General features: G+C 41.4%; 1 protein-coding gene across 1 annotated transcript in view; it reads left to right on the top strand.

The window, feature by feature from the left end:
• Window positions 1–20,610, top strand: part of LOC139945773 (uncharacterized) — a 122,217-nt gene extending 101,607 nt beyond the window's left edge. Inside the window, exons 7-9 of the mRNA XM_071943188.1 lie at window positions 13,863–13,951; window positions 16,006–16,171; window positions 16,934–20,610. Coding sequence (XP_071799289.1) covers window positions 13,863–13,951; window positions 16,006–16,171; window positions 16,934–20,279 — 3,601 coding nt within the window. The 3' untranslated portion in view covers window positions 20,280–20,610. The remainder of the gene's footprint in view (window positions 1–13,862; window positions 13,952–16,005; window positions 16,172–16,933) is intronic.
• Window positions 20,611–20,913: the final 303 nt, after the last annotated feature.

Here is a 20,913-nt window from a genome sequence, read left to right as displayed (position 1 = left end):
GGTTTGTTATGTTATGCATGTGTTGGGATCATAGAGCTATATATATAGCTCTATGGTTGGGATACACCAAATGAGAATACTGCCCTTAAAGGCACTGGGTACCTTTATGAACGCTCGTATTCCATTTGGATGATATATAAATAAACCATAGTTAGCGGAAGGCACACAGTCAAGACATCGCTGCCCATGGTTTCTTTCATTACCTTGTATACCCATTCAAACTATAAAAAAGGAGCTAGTATCAAAATGAGGCAAAGCACAATTCATAATCCAGTTTGCAATTCCTGACGACAATTCCTTTTCTATTACCCATCCCTCTCCCAGCCGCAATTACAATAAACCCTCCGGAAGAACCGACAACTCTGACTTCTTTAATGGCAAAAGCGAATCGTACTGGTTCTTTGTCGGCGGAATTACTTCGGAACCATAGTAATTTTGATCCAGTGATTGAGACTACTACTACAACATTGTTTAAATATATCCTAAAAGAAGCATCCAAAGGGCCTTCAGGGCTAACAAATAAGCAATTATAGATTGGTCACGTTTTCAGGTATTTTTGTACTTTTACCAGTTTCATAATCTAGTCTTATAAAAGACTAAAGATATAAAGCTCGTTTTCATTGACCTTACTATGTCAATTATTATAGATAGCGTCTGGGTACAACAACGTTAGCCTTCAATTAAGTTTGCCATTTTTATGTAATTGATTGATTAGGTTGTAGGCCTATAAGTGTGTCTTTTTTGTGAGAAAATGTTTCGAAACATTTCAAAGTACAGTCTGTATAGTAGAGTGGGAGTTTTGCTAATTAAATTGCAACGTTCATTGTGAAGCTTACTTTTGCTGTAAATGGTGACTCTTGCACCGGGGATAAATAACAATAATACAGTGTAGTATTTATGAATGGAGAGCAATAATGTCTTATGCATGGCGTCATTAGGGTAGGGCGTCCTCGGCTACAGCTTAAAAGGAGACATTAGCCTGAACATCTGACGTCACACTTTTTCGAAGATCGTGAATAACGCCAGATGCCGGCCTCAAAACTTTCAAAACCGGCGTGTAGTTTGACCTGTGACCATGTCACTGCACGTTTATCAAACGATGGTTGTATCCAATGGAATCAGTGGATCTACCTGGACATCTGACGTCGCTCTTTGAGGCTCGTGAATAACGCTAGATACCAGCCTTGCGCGCCTGGCATGGATCCTGCCAGTTGTTACACCTTTGACCTCTCATGTATTCAAACGGAGATACAAACGTACATAGTGAACATCCCCTGAACCTCCCCTGAAACATTTTGTCCTACCCTTGTACTATGAGTAAGATGTAAACACATTGTCCATAATTTTGGTTGTAACAAACGAAATTAGCTGCTGCGCATTAATAGGTTCTCAGAGACGTAGCTTTCTCGAATATTATTTCCTTTCAGATATGAACATTTCACAGAATTTGTACTTCCTTTGTAATCAGTAGGCTTTCAGAATAAAATTAAACAATGAGGTTTCGTATCCTTCATGTAATACCTGAAAAGCCCACGTTCAACCTTGGTTAATGTCAAAGGCTTCTTTGCACGTTGGGAAAATTTACTAAGCTAAAATGTGTTCAGAGTCATGCGAAAAACAATTAAAGAGAAACATCTGGAACTGTAAATAAACGTCGGAGTTTGGAATTGCAAGATCAAGTGCATTATATTGGTGGAAAAGCGCCATAAATATTTATTTTGTAACCTTACAGCAGTCAAGACCGTTTTACTATGAAACAAACTTACAAAAACATATCATTTCAGGCGAACAAGTTGTCAACGGACCTTTATCCATGTCTTTGTGGCATGAGAATATTTGTATGTTCAATCTTACTACTATATTGTTTTCGCACTACCAGTAGTGTTTAAAGGGTTTTGTTACTTTTTGTAGATCAAGTTTTTGGCCATGACATGAATCCCTCCTCACTGTGAATTTAACTGTAGAAGTTTCAGCTTCATTAGTCGAGTCAAGTTTTTGAGGAAAGTTAGAAGTGAGACGAATAAATATTTCCCATACATTTGTTACCAACTTCTCGAAAACTACAGCACATCAGCAAGTAATATTGTAAGGGAAGCTTTCTACCATCGTTATTTCAAGCCATGTTCATCTTTAAAAGCGTTATGTAAATCTGTAGACATTGTGTTTTGTGCCGTGTAAAGAATACCCAAACCCTTTAAGAGAGCAAAAGATTAAACTGTTTACTTCTTTGTTAAAAAAAAAAAAAAATTGTACCCACTCAAAGTTGATTTATCCATTTGAACGATTCCTCAATCCTCAAGCGTGGTCCAAACCCAACCGCCCATTATACCCAGGTGAAATCAAAAGAAAATCAATTGACATTGGAGTTTAATGTTCTTCATCGGAAACTTGTCGAAATGTCACTCTCAAGGCAGGCGAGCTTGTGGGTGGATGTGGGCGTAATTCCTCGACCACCAGGTCCCCAGACCACCAGCGGCGTCGTCTTCACTTCGTTTAAAAAAACAAAAAAAACATACCATCTGTGGAACAAAAGAGAGAGGTACAAGTTGGGGGAAATCGTTCAAACCACACTGCTATTAAAGGCATGATGGACCCCTTTGGTAACTGTCAAAGACCAGTCTTTTTACTTAATGATGTATGCATAAAACAAACCGGTGAAAATTTGTGCTAAATTAGTCCTCGAATTCGCAAAAGAATGTGAATGAAAAAACACCCTTGATACTTTGTGTGCTTTCAGACGCAAAATAAAAGGATTTAGCTGAAGTATTTTATTGTTTTATTATCTGAGTGAGAAGTTACCTCGTTAACTACGTTGCTTCAGAGGGAGCCGTTTTTCACAATGTTTTATACTATCAACAGCTCTCCACTTCTCGTTACCTAGTAGTAGTATTTAGTAGGGTTTTTATGTTAACGATTATTTTGAGTATAACTACCAATAGTGTCCACTGCCTTTAAAGTTTGTTTTTTCTGCCAATAGTTTTTGTCACGATCTTATGTCAACATGTTGGGCTGTACTAGTCTATCGTTGCCCTGATGAACAAAGCTTGGAGTTTCTGACAGGGGATTCAAACTCCGAAAGGTTCCGAATTGATTGTTTTCATTTGAAGATTAAGTCATGACATTTAAGCGAGGAGTGGGTTGGAAATAGTATAAATAACATAAAATGAGGAAGTTGATTGAACGGCAACTCCTACCGTTTTACTATTAATATCCCAATTGAGGATAGATAATTATTTTTCGTCAAAGTTTTATAATGAATGGATATCAGTCACCTTATTTCGTGTTGATAACTCTGTGTAATGAAACCTAGAAGTGACTTGTAAAGTGCCAGTGGCCACCAAATGCAGCAACCATAACTTAAAGGCAGTGGACACTATTGGTAATTGCTCATTACAATTGTTAGCATAAAACCTTACTTGGTAACCAGTAGCGGGGAACTGTTGATAGTATAAAACATTGTGAGAAACTGCTCCCTCTGAAGTGACGTAGTTTTCGAGAAAGAAGAAATTTTCAACGAATTTGATTTCGAGACCTCTGATTTAGAATTTGATGTCTCGAAATCAAGTATATGAAAGCACACAACTTGGTGTGACAATGGTATCTTTTCTTACATTATTATCTCGCAACTTCGACCACCGATCGAGCTCAAATTTTCACAGGTTGGTTATTTTATGCATATTATGTTGAGATACACCAAGTGAGGAGACTGGTCTGTGATAATTACAAGGGTGTGCAGTGCCTTTAATAAACTTGTGAACCACCACGAACAAGTACACCACGAATAATGGAATAGAAAACAGCCACATGGGGAAATCAAGTAACTCGGCAAACACTGATAACTTATTTGGTTGTACCCTTACACCGATGTTTGTGAGCACTGTACCTTCCCGAGTCATGTGAACAAAAACACAGGCATATTACTCGAATGGGATTCGAACACACGACCTTTAAAAACCTAAGTGAGATGCGAGACTCTGGTTTTAAGGTAGGGTTCAAACGAGGGTCAAGCCAGTCGTCTGTGAATGTTTGGTACTGCACACCCCTTATGCACGGCACAATGTTCTCCTTTGGTTCAAATGTGTGTGGAGTTGTCGTACATCATGCAAGAGCATTGTGTAGTACAGGGTGCGTTCGTTTAGATTCCCTGGGTCGACCCCGGTGTGTGTGTGTTTTTTTTTTCCAGAACGAACGTGTGCAGATAATTACCCACGTTCGTCCTGGAAAAAAACCGCCGCACACCGGGGTCGACCCAAGGAAGTTAAACGAACGCACCCACAAACTCCTTGCTCACAGTGCGTCAGATCTTTGTTGAGGATTGGCTTGCAAACGCGTTAACCAGCAACGGCTTCATCTACACGTTATTAAATATTGGTGAAGACGGCTTCGGATTATGTTTTTGGTCCGCATGGAGAAGGATGTGTGCGTACTTTAAGCGAGGAAGTACATTACACAACTCAGCCACGTCATCTTGTAGCCATTGCCCCCCCCCCCCCCCCCCGCAGAAAATAAGTGTATATTCCCTAAATTGAAAAATTACGTGGAGTGAATTGAATTGAGGCTGGTAACGTTTAAATGCTAACAGTCTGTCGGAAGTTATTACATCTGTGCTATCTGCATCAACAACTTTCCTCGATTTGTTTTCTCTCTCCATTTTCAAAACCACGGGAATGCATCACCTATGGCGGCACTCCCTAAAAATATCATCAGAAATGATCGACCGTTCATTTCCATGAGCGTTATTTGTCAGTAACTAATTCGCGACATTTCCTGCGTTGTAATTAAATCTATTGTCAACGAAGCATGTGAACGAATTTTTTACGCTGCAGTTGCCGCTGGCGCGGTCGCTTTGGGGAGCGTACGGTGCGTTCAGTGCCTAATGGCCCAGCCATGTTAACAGCTTAGGGAACATCCATATACGTGGGATTGTGAAACAAGTCCCTAGTGTGACGTTTTACGGCAGGCCACTATTATGTAAATGAATAATAAAAAAAGTTCAACCGCAGGACTCGAAAAGCATCAGCAAGAGACCCGTTTCTGAGTTGTGGCGGAGCGACCCCTGGGATTGGTCTACGATCGGGTAAAACCGCTGGATTTTAATACTGCACAATCAGCAGAATGTGTTTGTGGCAGCGGATTGATGGGGACCACAGTTGAGTTTATATTGGGTAGAACCTTCTGCATTTAATTTCTTTAAGTTAATCACTTTTGGAATTGATTCCCGTCGTGAAGAAAATTACTGTTCATTGAGAGGTGACTGGGGAGAACGTGAACATATAGTTTGTATTTTTAGATGTCGCTGCAACACTGACTTGCGTGTCTCCCTGGTGACTTTTTTAAAAGATATGCATAAACCTCTACTCGGCGTTTGGCGAAGGATGAACAATAACTTTATAAAATGTACCCGTTTTCAATCAAAATGTAAATAAGATTGTATGTTCGTAAATACCCCCCCCCCCCTCCCAGTGTCCGTTGACAAGTTAAAGCACCAAGTCAAGTTGAACAGTAGACCTTAAATTCGGTCATTTTGCCAAACAAAATCATATTTCTTTCTTTACCAACTTGCCATTTGTTTCGGCTTTGACCCAATTATGGAGTTCCTTGTACTCTAAAGAACAACGTGTCACAGGGCTGAAACGGGGTCTTGTGGTTCCTGACCAGTTTCTGTGTATGACTCGGAATTGAGCCAGGTATGGTCAAAATTACGCAGAATCTGGGTTAGAAATTCATTTGTGACCATTTTGGGGGTCAGGCTGACCCGGAAATGAATCCACTCTAATCTGAATTTTTTGTTTAGAGTGTAATGTCTTCAGTGGAAGACAAAAACAAATATTCGGCACATTGGGTTCCATATACCTTCCCTTTAGGGAATCGATTGCATAGGAACAAAATATTAAAATGTGTCACCAATTTGGTGTTTACGTGTTTCACTTTATTGAAGCAAAAAGAGTTGGCGGTTTGAGTCTTGCGTAGAGTAATTCCTACAGCAATATCCAAGGAAACTATATACTGTGATGGTGCATCAGATGACGTCACTGGTTTTTGTGCAAGTCATTATTAACTTAAAGATTGCAAGTTATTCTGACATCACTGGTCATGATACATACTTAATGATTGCAAGTAAAAAGCAAGGTTAAATCCATACTCGTTCATGTTGTTTCCTGTAAACTGCTCGGGCAGCGCTCCAACGTTTCTTTGACAAACACTGCATACCGATTTCTTAATACGTTCTTTTCAGAATTCTGTAAGTCACTCCGCGGTAGTAGAATTTATAGCAAGACAATTCTCTTCAGAACAAAGTCTACCTGGCAAGTAGATACACACATGGTTTAACTGAACACCAAATATAATTTGATACCTCACCATGTAAAATGCCTCAAATCCCGGCGTTCATGATAACCATGGTAAAACAGAGAACTAGACTATATAATCAAGATGGCGCACGAATTGCTCACTTTTCCAATCCACCTTGAATTAAACAAACCTCCTGTCTCCAAATCGCCAACTTGTGTCCTCACTTGAACTACCGACTGACACCATTTACCGCCTAAACTAAAATAAACGCAGACGCGAGAGAAAACAAACGGCATCCGACGTTTATCGATGCGGTTCCGGCCATAAAATGCGGCACACTCGGTGAGTCAGGGGGAAGTTTATGTCACCCGTACTTGATGCTAAGAGTGGCCGCTTATAAACATGGGTCCTCTGTCACGTCACTTGACTATAGTCATTTCCCACATATGTGAACTTCGTCTTTTTTTGTAGGTTTTTACTTTAGAATTTACTTGGCTGTATCCATCAGCACCCTCTTATTAAGGTTCCGGCCCTTCAAGCCTTCCGTGCCTTACTGATTCTGTTTTTATAATGAACAGTTTTCCCGCCTTTTTACGTTCACTTACTAAAAAGAAGAATATACTGTGTGAAGTCCGTGACGTTTAAGTGTTGTCCTTATTATGTGCGTGGAATCTTAAAGGGTTTGGGTACATTTTGTACGATACAAAACACCATCTGCTAAGTGCCAACTGTACTATAAACTGTTAATAACTGTACCAGCGATTCGGACTTGTATCTTTTCCAATCCGTATTCTACCAAATCGTAAGCCCTTCCTACCCAATTACACTTCTCAATACATACATCGTCGGATATCTTGTTATTGATCTGATCCCTCAATTTGTATCATCCACAAGTCGCTCTTTAAGAATCTACACACCTAGAAAAAAAGATGGCAAAAGGCAAACATGTCCCTATCATAGCTATTTTCAATTTACTCTGACTCGTTTATTCCCAGGTTTACTTAATTTGTGACCAAGATCGGTCGAGACGAATTCATTCCAGCTCATTTACATGTTATCAACACATTCACCTGCTGCAAGACTATTCCTGTCTCTATACACGTCGGCTCATGAATTCCCCAGGTTTCAGGGATAGTGGTCCTGTTTTAGTTAGATTGTAAATTTGTGTTTGCTCCGTATCATTACATTATTTGTTCATTTAATGTTCATTAATAATAATTTTCTTGATTTGTTCTTGACTGTTTTGACTTAAATAGTAAAATGTACTTGTTTTGTTTATTATTCCCCATGCACCCCTTTTCACCAATACGGAAATATATGTTGATTGAATTGAAACATTTATACGAATTGTCCTTCCTAGAAACCATACCGGTAATTACAACAATGTGGGAATACTGTATTCTATAAATACAGTGGTGATGATTATGAAACATCCGGATACAAACAGTCCTCCTAGGAAATGCTTGAGAGAAAATGAGAAAAACCAGAAAGGAATCTTGAGTATATCATTTAAAGGCACTGGACACTATTTGTAATTACTTTAAATAATTGTTAGCATAAAAACTTACTTGGTAACGAGCAATTTAGAGCTGTTGGTAGTATAACAATTGTGAGAAACGGCTCCCTCTAAAGTAGCCTAATGTATTTTTTTTAGAAAAAGACTTTTTAGCTGAAGCTTTTTATTAGCATCTGGAAGCACACAACTAATGCAACTGTGGTGTTTTTTCGTTCATTATTCTCTTGGAAATTTGATGAAAATTTGAGCCAAAATTTTCACAGAGTTGTTATTGTATGCTTGGGTGGAAAACACCAAGTGCGACTACTGTTCTTTGACAATTTCCAAAGGTGTACAGTGCCTTTAACTTTCCTATTATATTATAGTATGCCTATTTTGTCAAGATCCATCGTGTTTTGTAGCGCAGCAGTATGGGAGTAGGATGAACCTATATAATGGGGAGGGGTTGATGCATAATGGCGTGGAATGAGAGCAATGAGAAAACGGAAGAACAACTTCCGCATGAGATCGGTTGCCTTGGTGAAGATTTAACCTCAAAATTACGCTGTTGCATTCTTCATTGAATTGGATTTCGGACGGCGAACGAGAGGGGAGCACTTTTTTTGCAATTTGATGTAGTCTAGTATTCAAGGCTGTGAGAATTAAATCGTTGGCGAATACTTCACTCGTAGGCGATTGTAAACCAGAATATTATGCTCCTACTTGTTGCTTACTCGGCGGAACCGGGTGTTGATCAGGGACCTGTACTGCGTCCCCATTCCCACCCAGCCATCGTTCACCCTCTCACTCTCGACCGAGCTATAGTTATTAAAAAAGAAGATAACACCTTATAATTTCCTCAAAATAGCAGGTTATGCTTTCATCATTGTGAAGTGATGAGGAACACATTTTGTTTGCATGAAAAAAAAAATCATTGTTGTTTTTTGTTGGGGGAGCGTTTATTATTTTTTAATGTACCTTGTTTTAAACATAAAACCACATTGTCAACGTGAATACAAATTGCACTTAAAAATGATGCTGCCGATTTAATGGTGCTAAAATTCTATGGTGATAGTCTGGTATCCATGTTTAACGATAACCAAGAGCATCAACACTTTGAAGTGCTGTGAATCTTCCACTCGAAAGTGGCTAAATTTAGGTGACTAATTTTGTAGCTCGACGATCGGAGAAATCCTGCCCGTCTATTTATGGACTGATTAAGCTACTTGTATGGGACGACTTCCTCCGTTTAGACCCGGAATCATAGAGGATGCTCCCCGTGTAATATACCCTCTCAAAATAGCCTAAGATAACATCCACTATTAGTGTTTTTATTAACGGCGCCGATGATAACTTTATCGACTTGTCAAATAATAAAGTGAAAGTCGATTGCATACTCCTGGAATTACAACGGGTTTGATGATGAAGACGTTCAACCGGACCCCCGGATCCCGGGCAATAAAACGTTGAGCATGTCGGGTTTTGTTCCAACGGATCCCTCCGGCATATCCATCATCGGTTTTGGACCGGATCGTGACGTCATTAGAGTAGTCGTCGATCTATAGTTTCCACCAATTTTCTTCTTGGATTACGGGGCGACTGTGCCTCTGAGTGTTTATGCTTCGAGCGAGCGCGCAGTGCAGTGATGATGAGCAGACAATCAAAAAGCGCCCACCGTGAAGGAGGCCTTTTCCGCCATTTACTCCAACGATATCTCATCGCCGGGTTTCTTTTATACTGTGTGGCAGTTGGGGATATTGTTACGCATATCAGATGGGTGTGTACGGCGGCATGCTTTGGGTTGGTAACTCACCACAGGGGATGTCAATTGTTGCAGTCAGTTTTTACCGATTATTCGGTAGGAGGTGTACACCGTTGATGTAGGCCAGGGTGAGCGTGCCACGACAACAGCCAACCAGTGCTCGTGGGCACGAAGTGTACACACAAACAGACACCCGGTCTTTGGTTTCCAGCCAAAAGGCCTGGATAAAGGTTATGCTCTCCGGCATACACACCGTCGTTTGTTGGCCGTCTGGGTTACTTTTACAATTATAATTTGTTTCACTTACTGTCCTTTAAAGACACTGGACACTATTGGTAATTGTCAAAGACAATTCTTCTCACTTAATGTATCTCAACATATGCATAAAATATCAAACCTGTGAAAATTTGAGCTCAATTGGTCGTCGAAATTGGGAGATAATAGTGAAAGAAAATTACACCTTGTCACACGAAGTTGTGTGCTTTCAGATGCTTGATTCCCCAAATTCTAAATCTGAGGTCTCAAAATCAAACTCGCAGAAAATTACTTATCTCTCGAAAACTACGTTTCTTCAGAGGGAGCCGATTTTCACAATGTTTTTTACCATCAACAGCTCCCCAATTATCGTTACCAAGTAAGGTTTTATGATAATAATTATTTGAGTAATTACTAGTAGTGTCCACTGCCTTTAAGACATGTAGTTAGATTACACCATTAAGACGCATCCAGCACTTTAAGGAGACAGTTGAAATAGATATTTTCCTGACCTTTACTGTAATTGATCGTTGGTTGTAAAACGTTACTCAGCACCTGCCTCGTTCCCTGGGCGTTCTCAAAATGCGCGTGTGTTTAAGGGGTTTCGAGTTTTTTGTTTGCTTGTTCGGCGAAAGGGTTTTGGGATATTTTTTAATTTCAGGGGTTGGTGTTGCTTTTTATAGTTTTTTGGGGTTGGTGTGAGTAGGTATACACATTCAAACCGGGGACCTATAAACAAAAGAGGAAAATAGAGTCCACGGATCGGAAAAGGTCCACAGTTGGAAAACGTGTACAAAAGCAAAGGGAGCTTTTGCAAACAAGGTATAAACACAAGAGGGACAATAGGAGGTCCACGATTGCAGGCGTAAACACACTTGTGTGTGTTGGCACTAATTACTTTTTTAGGAGAGGAAAATGGGGAGTGTGACGGAGCAAATTTGTCCTTGGCTCGATTTTGTGTACAAGACCTAATACGACAAAGACTTAATAATCAAAACATTGTGAGAGATAGTCTTCAAGATTAGGGGCTCGACGAACAAGGGCATGGAAACCTGTTGATAACCAGAAAATGAATCAAGCTTTTTGACAGACCAATGAGTGCATTTGAATGTTTTTGTCGTACGTAAATATGTTTAAGTTGCCCCCAAAACATGTTTGAACTACATGCAAGGATCACATTATATTTTAAAAATTTCGTAACGAAAGTACAGCAGCTGCGGCTTGTAATTATTTTGTTTAAGGACGTGCTGTATACACCATGGGGTTGTTGGAAACCATGATCGAGGTTGATTTGTAATGGTTTGCAAATGATGTTTGGTAAAGATTCCACAACCTCTTCCACAGGCTGTATTTAAAACCATACGAGGTTGTAAAAGTTGTTTTTTCCCGAGCAAAACGTCCAGTCCAGTCGACCATAAATTTTGTTTTACCATACGCGGGAAATATTTGTGCATGCCTTTTTACACGCAGTGTAGCGGCGGCTTCTACTGAGTTCAAATGAACCATCTACGGATATCATCCATGCGGTGAGCATCATGTATGAACATGTCCAACACAGTGCATTAGAGCTACAAGTGCAACAAACTTTTCTTATCAGGTTACATCATTCTCAACATGTACTCTACATAATATTGCAATTAAGCTCAGGATGCTTTCGGAAATCAAACGTAGATGTATTGAGAAAATCTAGGTCAAAAAAATGTCATTTGCTTGGAGGCCTCGAAATTGGTTTCTTTATTTTGACTCCATCTTTTCCCTGGAAACAGCGGGGAAATCGTAAACGAAATCACCGGAAATTTGATAGTGTCCGATTCGGCACGTTCCATTTTTGCCTGTCGAGTTTTGGAAATGCTTCGTTACCATAGCAACGTTTAGTATCCAAGTTTGCTCAAAGGCCTCCGTGTTTTAACAACCCGCACGGCCAAAGAGTTATTTTTGTCCATGAGTGCTTTTCTTTAATTCTTTCTTTCTGTCTTACCCTTTTACGCTTTAAATCGAGCAGTAACTCCGGCAAACAGACTCTGTTTTGTTTTGTAATATTTTCTTCTACGTGCTTTACAATCAGGGAGGCGGGGACCTTGTTTACACACGGAGACATACCTTGAATGCAACCATAGCGACCCACCGTCTCAGAAATTAGCAGACAACTCATTTTTTTCAATCCCTGGACATTTTCAAAGCAGCAATTGTATAAGGGGATCTTGAAGCACTTGGGCCGGTTGGAAAATGAATTGATGTTATCAAGATGCTTCAGTTTTGAGATCTCATTGTTATATATTATGTTCTGCTTATCCAACATAAATTCCCCAGCCACAATCAATACGAGTATTACAACGACAAATACAAATCCATGGAATTTAATATGCCTCTTCCGGACTAGTCCGGCTTATATAATGTCTCTCATTATGCAACAACTGAATTGTTGTTTTCCACGATACTCTATTATTCTTGATCTTATTATAGGAAATTCCGGTGTTAAATTGTTCAACTCATTAGTTTGTTTTCCCGTACGAGTGAATTCAACTGTTTTTCCAGGAATGTGGTTAAATCATTTATTTTGCAGCAACATCCTATTTTAGTTAAGAAGAAAAATAAGACAGGTAATAACTTCCAATTACTGGAAAAACATTGTATAGTTCTCGGTTATAAAAACTATTAACATAATATTGTTGAAGTGCAGTTAACTTTGGTTGGTTGATAACAAAGCCCAATTTCAAATTCATGGACCACAAACAAAGTTCTATCAATCAGTGGTATAAGGCTTAATGCTGAGCCAGTTTTATTTAAAAATGCTCGGCAAATTATTCTTTTATTTGAATGATAATTATGCACTCCGACAAATATCCATTTATGGACAAACTCTTGGTGGCGCCCTATAATTGTAAATGGTATTGTGAATTGTGCACAAATGTCATTAAATAATTCGTTGTCGTTCTAGCCATCAACGGTCATATAGCCGCAGCCAAATCCACTTGATGCAGCCAAGAATTGATAGTTTTAGCCGTAAATAAATACTGCGCAACAGACGTTGCTTAACACAAAAAAAACATGTTTATCTTATAATGTTGAAACTGAAGGGTTTTACAAAGCACAATATTCGAAATGATAGACCCAACTTCACCATACACCAGTCAGACTGTTCCGGTGCCTGTCATATTGCCTGTTGCCCATAGCCCCCCCCCCCCCCCCAACACGACTTTTGGTGTTCCCCGATACGGTAAATTAATATGGGCTAATGGAAGTTGATTCAAAAGAGGGCGCTATCAGACGCTATTGGCGCACAGTTATTCACCGTGGGGGACAGACTACTCTCCCACCAAACCAGCTCTTCCAGACATTGGTTTGGACATTTGGTTTTGAATGCAGGGAATAAATTGTTGCCGGTGTCATAGGGAAAACTGTCCGCCGGAGATTCGGTCCCCTCATGGGAAAATAGCGTGCTTTCGCAAGACGATGGTAGGCACACAGGACGGGAGGTAGCATAACACTGTAGTCCGCATGCTCACGCTCATGCTCAAGTGCTCCCGTCTTCTATGTTGTGGACCGCCCGGTGACATAGAATGGACTCAAGTCCTGTTCCATCACCCATGGAGGAACCATGCACCACCTAAACATCAGACAACTTTTACGAGGCTTGCATCCCCAACCTTTGACTGGCCATTCTCGGGACCACAATAGCTACATTTTTACTTTTTCAATTCAACTCATCCTTTGCAGGCAATTACAATAGCAGACCAGCTCCATATACAAATATTAAGAGAAATATACAATTATACAATAATTTTAAAATATAAAGATTACTTGACAAAATGACAAGGCAGATTATGTACAAATGGTTGAAACCACAGCAATTTAAACAAGGATATGATTAGGGACTTCGGATATGATTAGGGACCTCTCGCTCGAGAACGGGGCTTGAATCAAGTCTATCACAATAGAAAAGCATTCCAGTGGAGTTTTTCCAAAATTGTTTAATTTCAACTCCAACCTAGCTAACTTCAAGTTTCACCCACAGATTCATCTTTCTAAAAAGTTCCGTACTTCTCTCTTTCTTGACAGGCTACTTGGAGACGACGAAGAAAATGTTGACTCCTGCATAGCGGACTATCTAGCGAATGGAGACGCGCATTCTATGGAACATTTACCTGGTAAGTTTGTCAGTCTCTTTGGATACACAGTCTGATCTTCAAATGTAGCTTAATTTCTCCAATGCAAACACGCGTAATAAGCCGCGGTAGCCACTTAATTTGTACACAGGCCTTCGTTTCTATTTATTTAGAAATTACCAAGATTACAAGTTTGCGTATTAGGTCTGTGTGGAAACCTAATAATTAACATTATTTAAGCACTCCTTGCATGCAGGCTAAGCAGAAACAGACTGCCCCCAGCTGTATACATTGAGTGTATACTTATCGTGTGCTGCTTTGTATTCATGCAGAGCATCTGTATGAGGTTAACCATGCACCCCATTTCATAATTCTGTGACGCAGGAAATAGTACTCAGCAGCAAGTTTATTACCTAAGTAAATAAGACCAGGGCCCAATTTCAAGAATAAGTTTCAGCTATTAACTACCATGTAACATGTAACATTTGAGATTGGTATCCTGCTCATTTCTGCTTAATAGCAGAGAGTTGCAATATTTTCTGCTTAAGCAACTCTATGCAATTAGGCCCAGTTGAGAAACAAATGTTAAGGCACCCCCAGTAACAGCAATGTTTATTTCATACTTATTGTTCTAACTAAGAGATTGGACACGGTTCCGAGACAAGCTTTAAAGACACTGGACACTAGAGGTAATTGTCAAAGACCAGTCTTCTCAATTGGTGTATCTCAACATATGCATAAAATAACAAACCTGTGCAAAATTTGAACTCAATTGTTGTGTGCTTTCAGATGCTTGATTTCGAGACCTTAAAATCTAATTCTGAGGTATCCAAATCAAATTCGTGGAAAATTACTTCCCTCTCGCAAACTAGGATACTTCAGAGGGAGCCGTTTCGCACAATTCTTTATACTATCAACAGCTCCCCATCACTCGTTACCAAGTAAAAGGTTGTATCCTAATAATTATTTTGAGAGGGGGAAATTACCAATGGTGTCCAGTGCCTTTAATTACTACAGACGCGTTTTGTTGCAGCCGTCAAGTGTCGATCTATTGTTGCACGAATTGCTCTCTTTGGTTTCTACTTGAATAAAGACAATTTTGTGAGGAGCAAGTTTGATTGTTTTAAGTATATACCATTCAAGGGCCTGTGCATCACCGGCCCACAATGACCAGTGGCTTCGAAACTAAACACACTTTTAATTTTGTCTGCAAATTTTAGTTGTGCGCAAGGAATAAGTTATCTTCGTTTAAAATGTGTACCTTGTATGATTTTGACGTCACCAGATTATTTCAGTCAAAAGCCACAAGCCCCCTATGAGATATAACACGATGTGTGTTCAGTGTGAGTTTTTGAAGCTTGGATTGAAGCATTCTTTCTTTCCTTCTAATTTATCCAATTGAATTATAACGTATTTCTTTTTTATATCCGTTAAGCACTCTTGGTATAGTAAAAGTAAGACACAGTGAAGCCTACACATGTTTTCTTTCATATTCATGTTCAGATTTTGTACAAAAAGTTGTAATTTACGACCTCAGTACGTGCTTAGTGTTAATGTTCGGCAGCTTTTCCGTGCATTGAAATATTCTATATGAAAATATCAAGTTATAAGCAACAAAGCAAATTCTGACTGGGTACTTTTGTTTTTAAAATGTGGGGTTGAACAAAGAAAAAAAAACTAAAGCAAGATCATAAGTTAAGATTATACCAAAGCCAGTTGTAGTGGTGTACCTCGAGGATCACAGACTGGTCCCAAATCTTTATCAACTCGAAATGTGACGTCAGATGTCGAGGCTACATGGACCATGACTTGTTTCTTCCAATGCGCGGCGCTATTTAATAAAACTGTCCCAAGCGCGAACCGTACATTGTATTGTTGATACTGAGTTGAATTATGCGGTTAGCATTTTGTAAAAAAATCTTTATATGTCCTTCTATCCAGTCAAATTAAATTGATCCTAACAATATACGATTTTTTTTACGAATGAGAAGCAATATTGGGGAGTCAATATTATTGCATAATTAGCCTAAAAACAAAAGCGTATGTTTTTGTTCACATTTCGTAAATTTATTCATGTTTTCTGTCTTTTATTTTAGATATTCCCGAAGAAGACCCACAAATGATAATAGGAGAAGTAGAAACGTCCACGGCGGACTTTGATACAGACCGTGCAGTAGACGCCAAGCATTCACCCGTATCCCCACGGCGGGTCTCCTTCCAAGTCATTCCCATCAAACAGAAACAGGCCAAGTATGTCCGCAGGTAGGTCTTGTATAGGCGCATAGGTTACCAAACCTTATTGTCCCCATCACGTTAAGCCCGGTTCATGCTTCCTGCGAATGCAAGGCGATTACGATTGTCCAAGTATGACACGGGTTCACTCGTGTTTGCAATCAATTTTTAAAAAAAATGTCAGTAGTGTCTAAATAAGACCAAGAGCAATTTGATTTTAAACACGTTTAAGTCAGAAAGCCCAATGCCCAATTACACATTTTGGCGATACCACCTTTTGTAATGAAATGTTCACCAGTTTTATTGTAGACATTATACGTTTATATAGATTTAAAACAATCGAACGAGTCAAAAAATAATAAGAAAATAATCTTATATAGCTTTTATCATATCTCAAAGCGCTAAGTATTTTGTCCTGCAAGGTATGTGGAGCCATGTTTTGAAGTATGAGACCTATTCCTTAACGGTTTACAAGGTGATGTGGCGCAATACGCTGGACCTTTTGCAGAACATCTTGCTCAAATTAATTCTGCTTGGCAGAAATGAGCAAAGTACTAGTCACATATGGTACATGTATTACATGGTCTTGTTTACCTGGAAAAGGTCACTCTTGTGAGCATTACTTAGTTGCACTTAGCCAGTTGTGTGGGCTCAATGCAGCTCTGTGAAATTGGGCACAGGTGTTTGTATCAAAAGGGTTACTTTACTTGAGGAACATAGACCTGAAAATGAAATGTCCTTTGTGAAGTTTACAATTTAGTTTGATCTTTTTTTTTTTTTTTTTTTCAACAGATTTACTGAGGGAGATTTTCATCACTTGAAGACGTCTCGTATAAAACCGTCCGGTGACTCCATGAAGGCCTTCTCTTTGGATTATGACTGTCACCGGAGCATGGAGAACCGGAACCATTCCAGTGGACGTAGTGCCCGGACCAGCCTACCCACTCCTGATGACCTACAATGGCAGAAGCCGCTGGGTGCTGATGTGCTACTTCAACCCCGTGGCATGACCGTAAAGGCCCAGGTTCACATCCAACCGACGGATGAGAACAAAGACGATCCGGAAGTTAAGTCCCGGGAACCCTCCCCGGGTGGGCAACCACGTCTTCATGTGCCAACCCATCTACAACTTCGCTCATCACCACGAAAGAATCGGGAGAAGGCTTCTGATATTGACCGAGATAGTGAGTCCAAAGGGTTTGTGCCCATACCGCCAGAGAATGCGGCTGGGTTTGCGGAGCCCATAGGCAGCAATGGCTCCGAGGGCCATGGGAAGATTACCAAAGGACAGCGCCGCGGTCCCGGTGGCGCACCAAGATTCCATCCTCCACCCCAAATTGAAATTTGTGAGAAGCCCACCCCAGACAAGGAGAGACGAACAGGAGACTATCGAGAATTGTGGCAACTTCGTACAACCCTAGAAATGGAAGATACAGGGAGCTTGAGCTCTGAACCAGATACCGTTATCCCGGTTGAGGAGGTGAAATCAGAGGCGTCTGCACCGGAGGGCGACGGTGACAGCAGCCATTATCTTGAGCCTTCTGACTCTGCCTTGTCGCCTACAGACACGTCAGCGGCAGAGGCCGATGATGGCAAGAACAGACTCACTGTTGTGCAGAGGTACAAGTTCAACACGCATGGTAAGAACGACAGCTTCGAGCAGATGTTCAGTAGTATCAGTACCGAGGAGTCAGACACCTCTGAGAGGAGCAAAGGAGGTGACAGCTCTGGCAAAGACAGTGCTAGTAAGCTTAAACAAATGCAGGCTGACAGTGGCTACACGTCTATAGAGCATAAAAATGAGGTCTCTGAACAGCAGAAGCGATATCTGTTCGCATCTGCTGACAGAGACAGCACAAGTTTGGAGAGTTGTGCTCCAGCATTGTCGAGTGAAAGCAGCCCGATAGGAGAAAGACCTACATCATCTGGAACAGATAGCGCAGTACTAACTGAGAGTGGCAAGGAGGAGCCATTGCCAAATATACACGGAGTCCGGAGGAGAAGCGACCGGCGGACAGCCTCGACGAAACGACGGGAGTTTATAGCAGAAAAGGGAGAAGCTATTTTCGGTAGCTTCAGCTTTCCCGAGGAGGAGAGCGAAGCGGACTCGCAGACCATTACAGGCTCGGTCTCTGCCAGTGAAAAGTCTATCGGTATAGCTTCAGACTCTCAGGGTGATTCCCCGGAACGGTTGCGTGGTGCAAATCGAGTCGGTCGAATATTCCGTATCCAGGGAGAGAATCGACTACGAGTGTATCCCAAGGGGAGAGACTATAGTATTGATGAGAAAACTGACGCACTGTTTAAGGAGTTTATGCGATCGGACGCCTTGTTTGATGCGCCTTCATCGAGGCGTAGCCGTCCACCACGTGGACGCAGGCTGCAGTTACACCACAAGCAACACAGTGACTCAGTTGTTGAGCCTACTCGTAAAATGGAAGTTCCATCAACATCAGATGGCAGAAGTGCTAGTTTTGATCACAGAGGGGAATCGGCCAAGGAAAGACTAACTCATCTGCTGCCTGGAAACAGTTCAGGTCGTAAACTCAGCCCTCAGGACAGTTTAGAAGAGGAATACCTCCGCAAAGAAAGTAACAAAATATGGGGTCAGGGTCAGCCTCCACCCAGGAAACGTGACCCTGATGATAAACCGTCCAGAGATCATGAACCTCCACCAAGTCGACATGAACCTCCGCCAGGTCGACATGAACCTCCACCAGGTCGACATGAACCTCCACCAGTCCGACATGAACCTCCGCCAGGCCGACATGAACCTCCGCCAGGTCGACATGAACCTCCACCAGGTCGACATGAACCTCCACCAGGCCGACATGAACCTCCGCCAGGTCGACATGAACACATTGGTGAGGCCAGGGGATCTGCGCAGGTTTCGCAGAGACTTGAACTCGAGGATGTGTCCTGCCGACCAAGCGCCTTTCGTTGTGTCAAAAAATCTCCCAAACTGAAAAGATCGCATGCCTCCATGGGACCTGAGGACGAAGGCTCGCTGGACAAGCCACGTTCTCACGACGAACAGGCCCCATTGTCGAAGGGGAAAATCGTATCTCAGACAACGTTGGTCCGACCTACAGCTATCCATCCAAAGGAAAGTCTACCTAGCCACGGCGGTGTGGGTCACCGTGAGTGTTCTCGTATCGGTGGACACCACTCTTCGAAAGGAGACTTGCGAGATGAAGGTTTATACCGGCATCGCGAGCCCCACCCCTCCGGTGGCAGCGAGCCGCATATACATCGGCGAGGTAGGAGTCCCGGGCGTGACAGAAGCCCTTGGAGATCGCCTCAAACACCCACTGCTACCCTTTCCCAAGAGGGTGAAACACCGTACTCGGATAGAAGGGCTAAATCACCTTTGAGGATGCACAGTGCTGGTAGTAGCCAAGGCAGTGCTGAGTGGAGTGACGACAGAGGCTTCCTAGGCGTCCCACCCAAAGGGCACCTCGACCGGCCCCACAGTGCCTCTTCACTTCTACGACTTCAACGCGAGGCTGCTTCGCCTCAATTTGAGAGACATTACAGTGATGAAACGTACGACGCACCACGGCACAATCGTAGCATTGACTATGATAGTAAATGCGACAGTGAACGTGACCATAGAGGTTCCTCCGGTCGCCTCCACCCTCTACGTTATCCTCCCGGTAGACACATTAGACCCACAACAGTTAGAACCAGTTCAGAGACCAATATTTTAGAAACAAGGGACGGGCATAAGAGGAATCGAGCCCACGACCTTCGTCGGCAACACTACGGTAGAGCTCACAGCGCCCTCGACGTCTTTGCTGGTAACAAACTTCCACCGAAGGAACCTGTTGTCAAGCAGAGACCCACACCGGAAAGACTTTCAGTCAGGTCAATGACAGTAGACTCGCCAACTAGTCCCAGTGCGGCATCCAAGGAGCGGAGGCACCCACTAGACGTTTTGAAAGATGAACGAAAACATCCGCTGGAAGGTCTACGTGAAGACAGAAGGTACCATTTAGATTCTCAGAAGGAGGAGCGTAAACATCCTCTGGATTGTCTTAAAGATGACCGCAAACCCTCTAAGGAGGAAAGAAAGCATCCCTTAGAGGGCTACAAGGAGAAGTTTAAAGACAGCAAAGCTGCACCTCTACGATGGTGAGGTTAGGTACTCTGTTGCAATTTGCACCCTGAAAACAGTGCTTACAGTTTAATTTTGTACCCACGTTTTAAATAATTTTGAATGAAAAACGTACATCATTTTGAAATCTTCTTAGCTTGTTTGTACCATTCAAACACACACCAGCAGTGCTAGACTAAAACATGTATTATCTAAAACATGTTGCGATTATTTTGTGTGTTTGACTACTACAAACCATTTGAGCAGGTGTCAAAATGATTAGCACGCTTATCAGTTAAACGTGTGTAAAAAGGGGTAAAACATTTTTGTTACAATTCTAAACACTGTTTTAATAAGAGTGTAGCGTGGCTGAAACTGGAAGTGGTTAAAGACGCACAAAATGGTAAATAATTGATGAGCCCTACAATGTTATTGTAAATATATAAAATAAAGCCTAGTGCTGGGCCCAGTGAAAAGGGGAATAAAACATTATGAAAACATTCAGGATTTGATGGGGGGGGGGGGGGGCTTAATAAGTCACCGTACACATGGGGACGTTTAGCTTAAAACTATAGCTTTGAAGGGGGATTCGGCACCCAGAGAACGTTGGTGCTATTTCTAATGCACGTATCGGCTGATGATTGTGTATAATTCTCCTTAATGACATTGTGCTCGT

Source organism: Asterias amurensis, chromosome 13 (genome assembly GCF_032118995.1).
Source record: "Asterias amurensis chromosome 13, ASM3211899v1".
Classification (NCBI taxonomy): domain Eukaryota; kingdom Metazoa; phylum Echinodermata; class Asteroidea; order Forcipulatida; family Asteriidae; genus Asterias; species Asterias amurensis.
The sequence above is the reverse complement of the archived record's forward strand: the minus strand, read 5'-3'. Positions and strand labels throughout refer to the sequence as shown.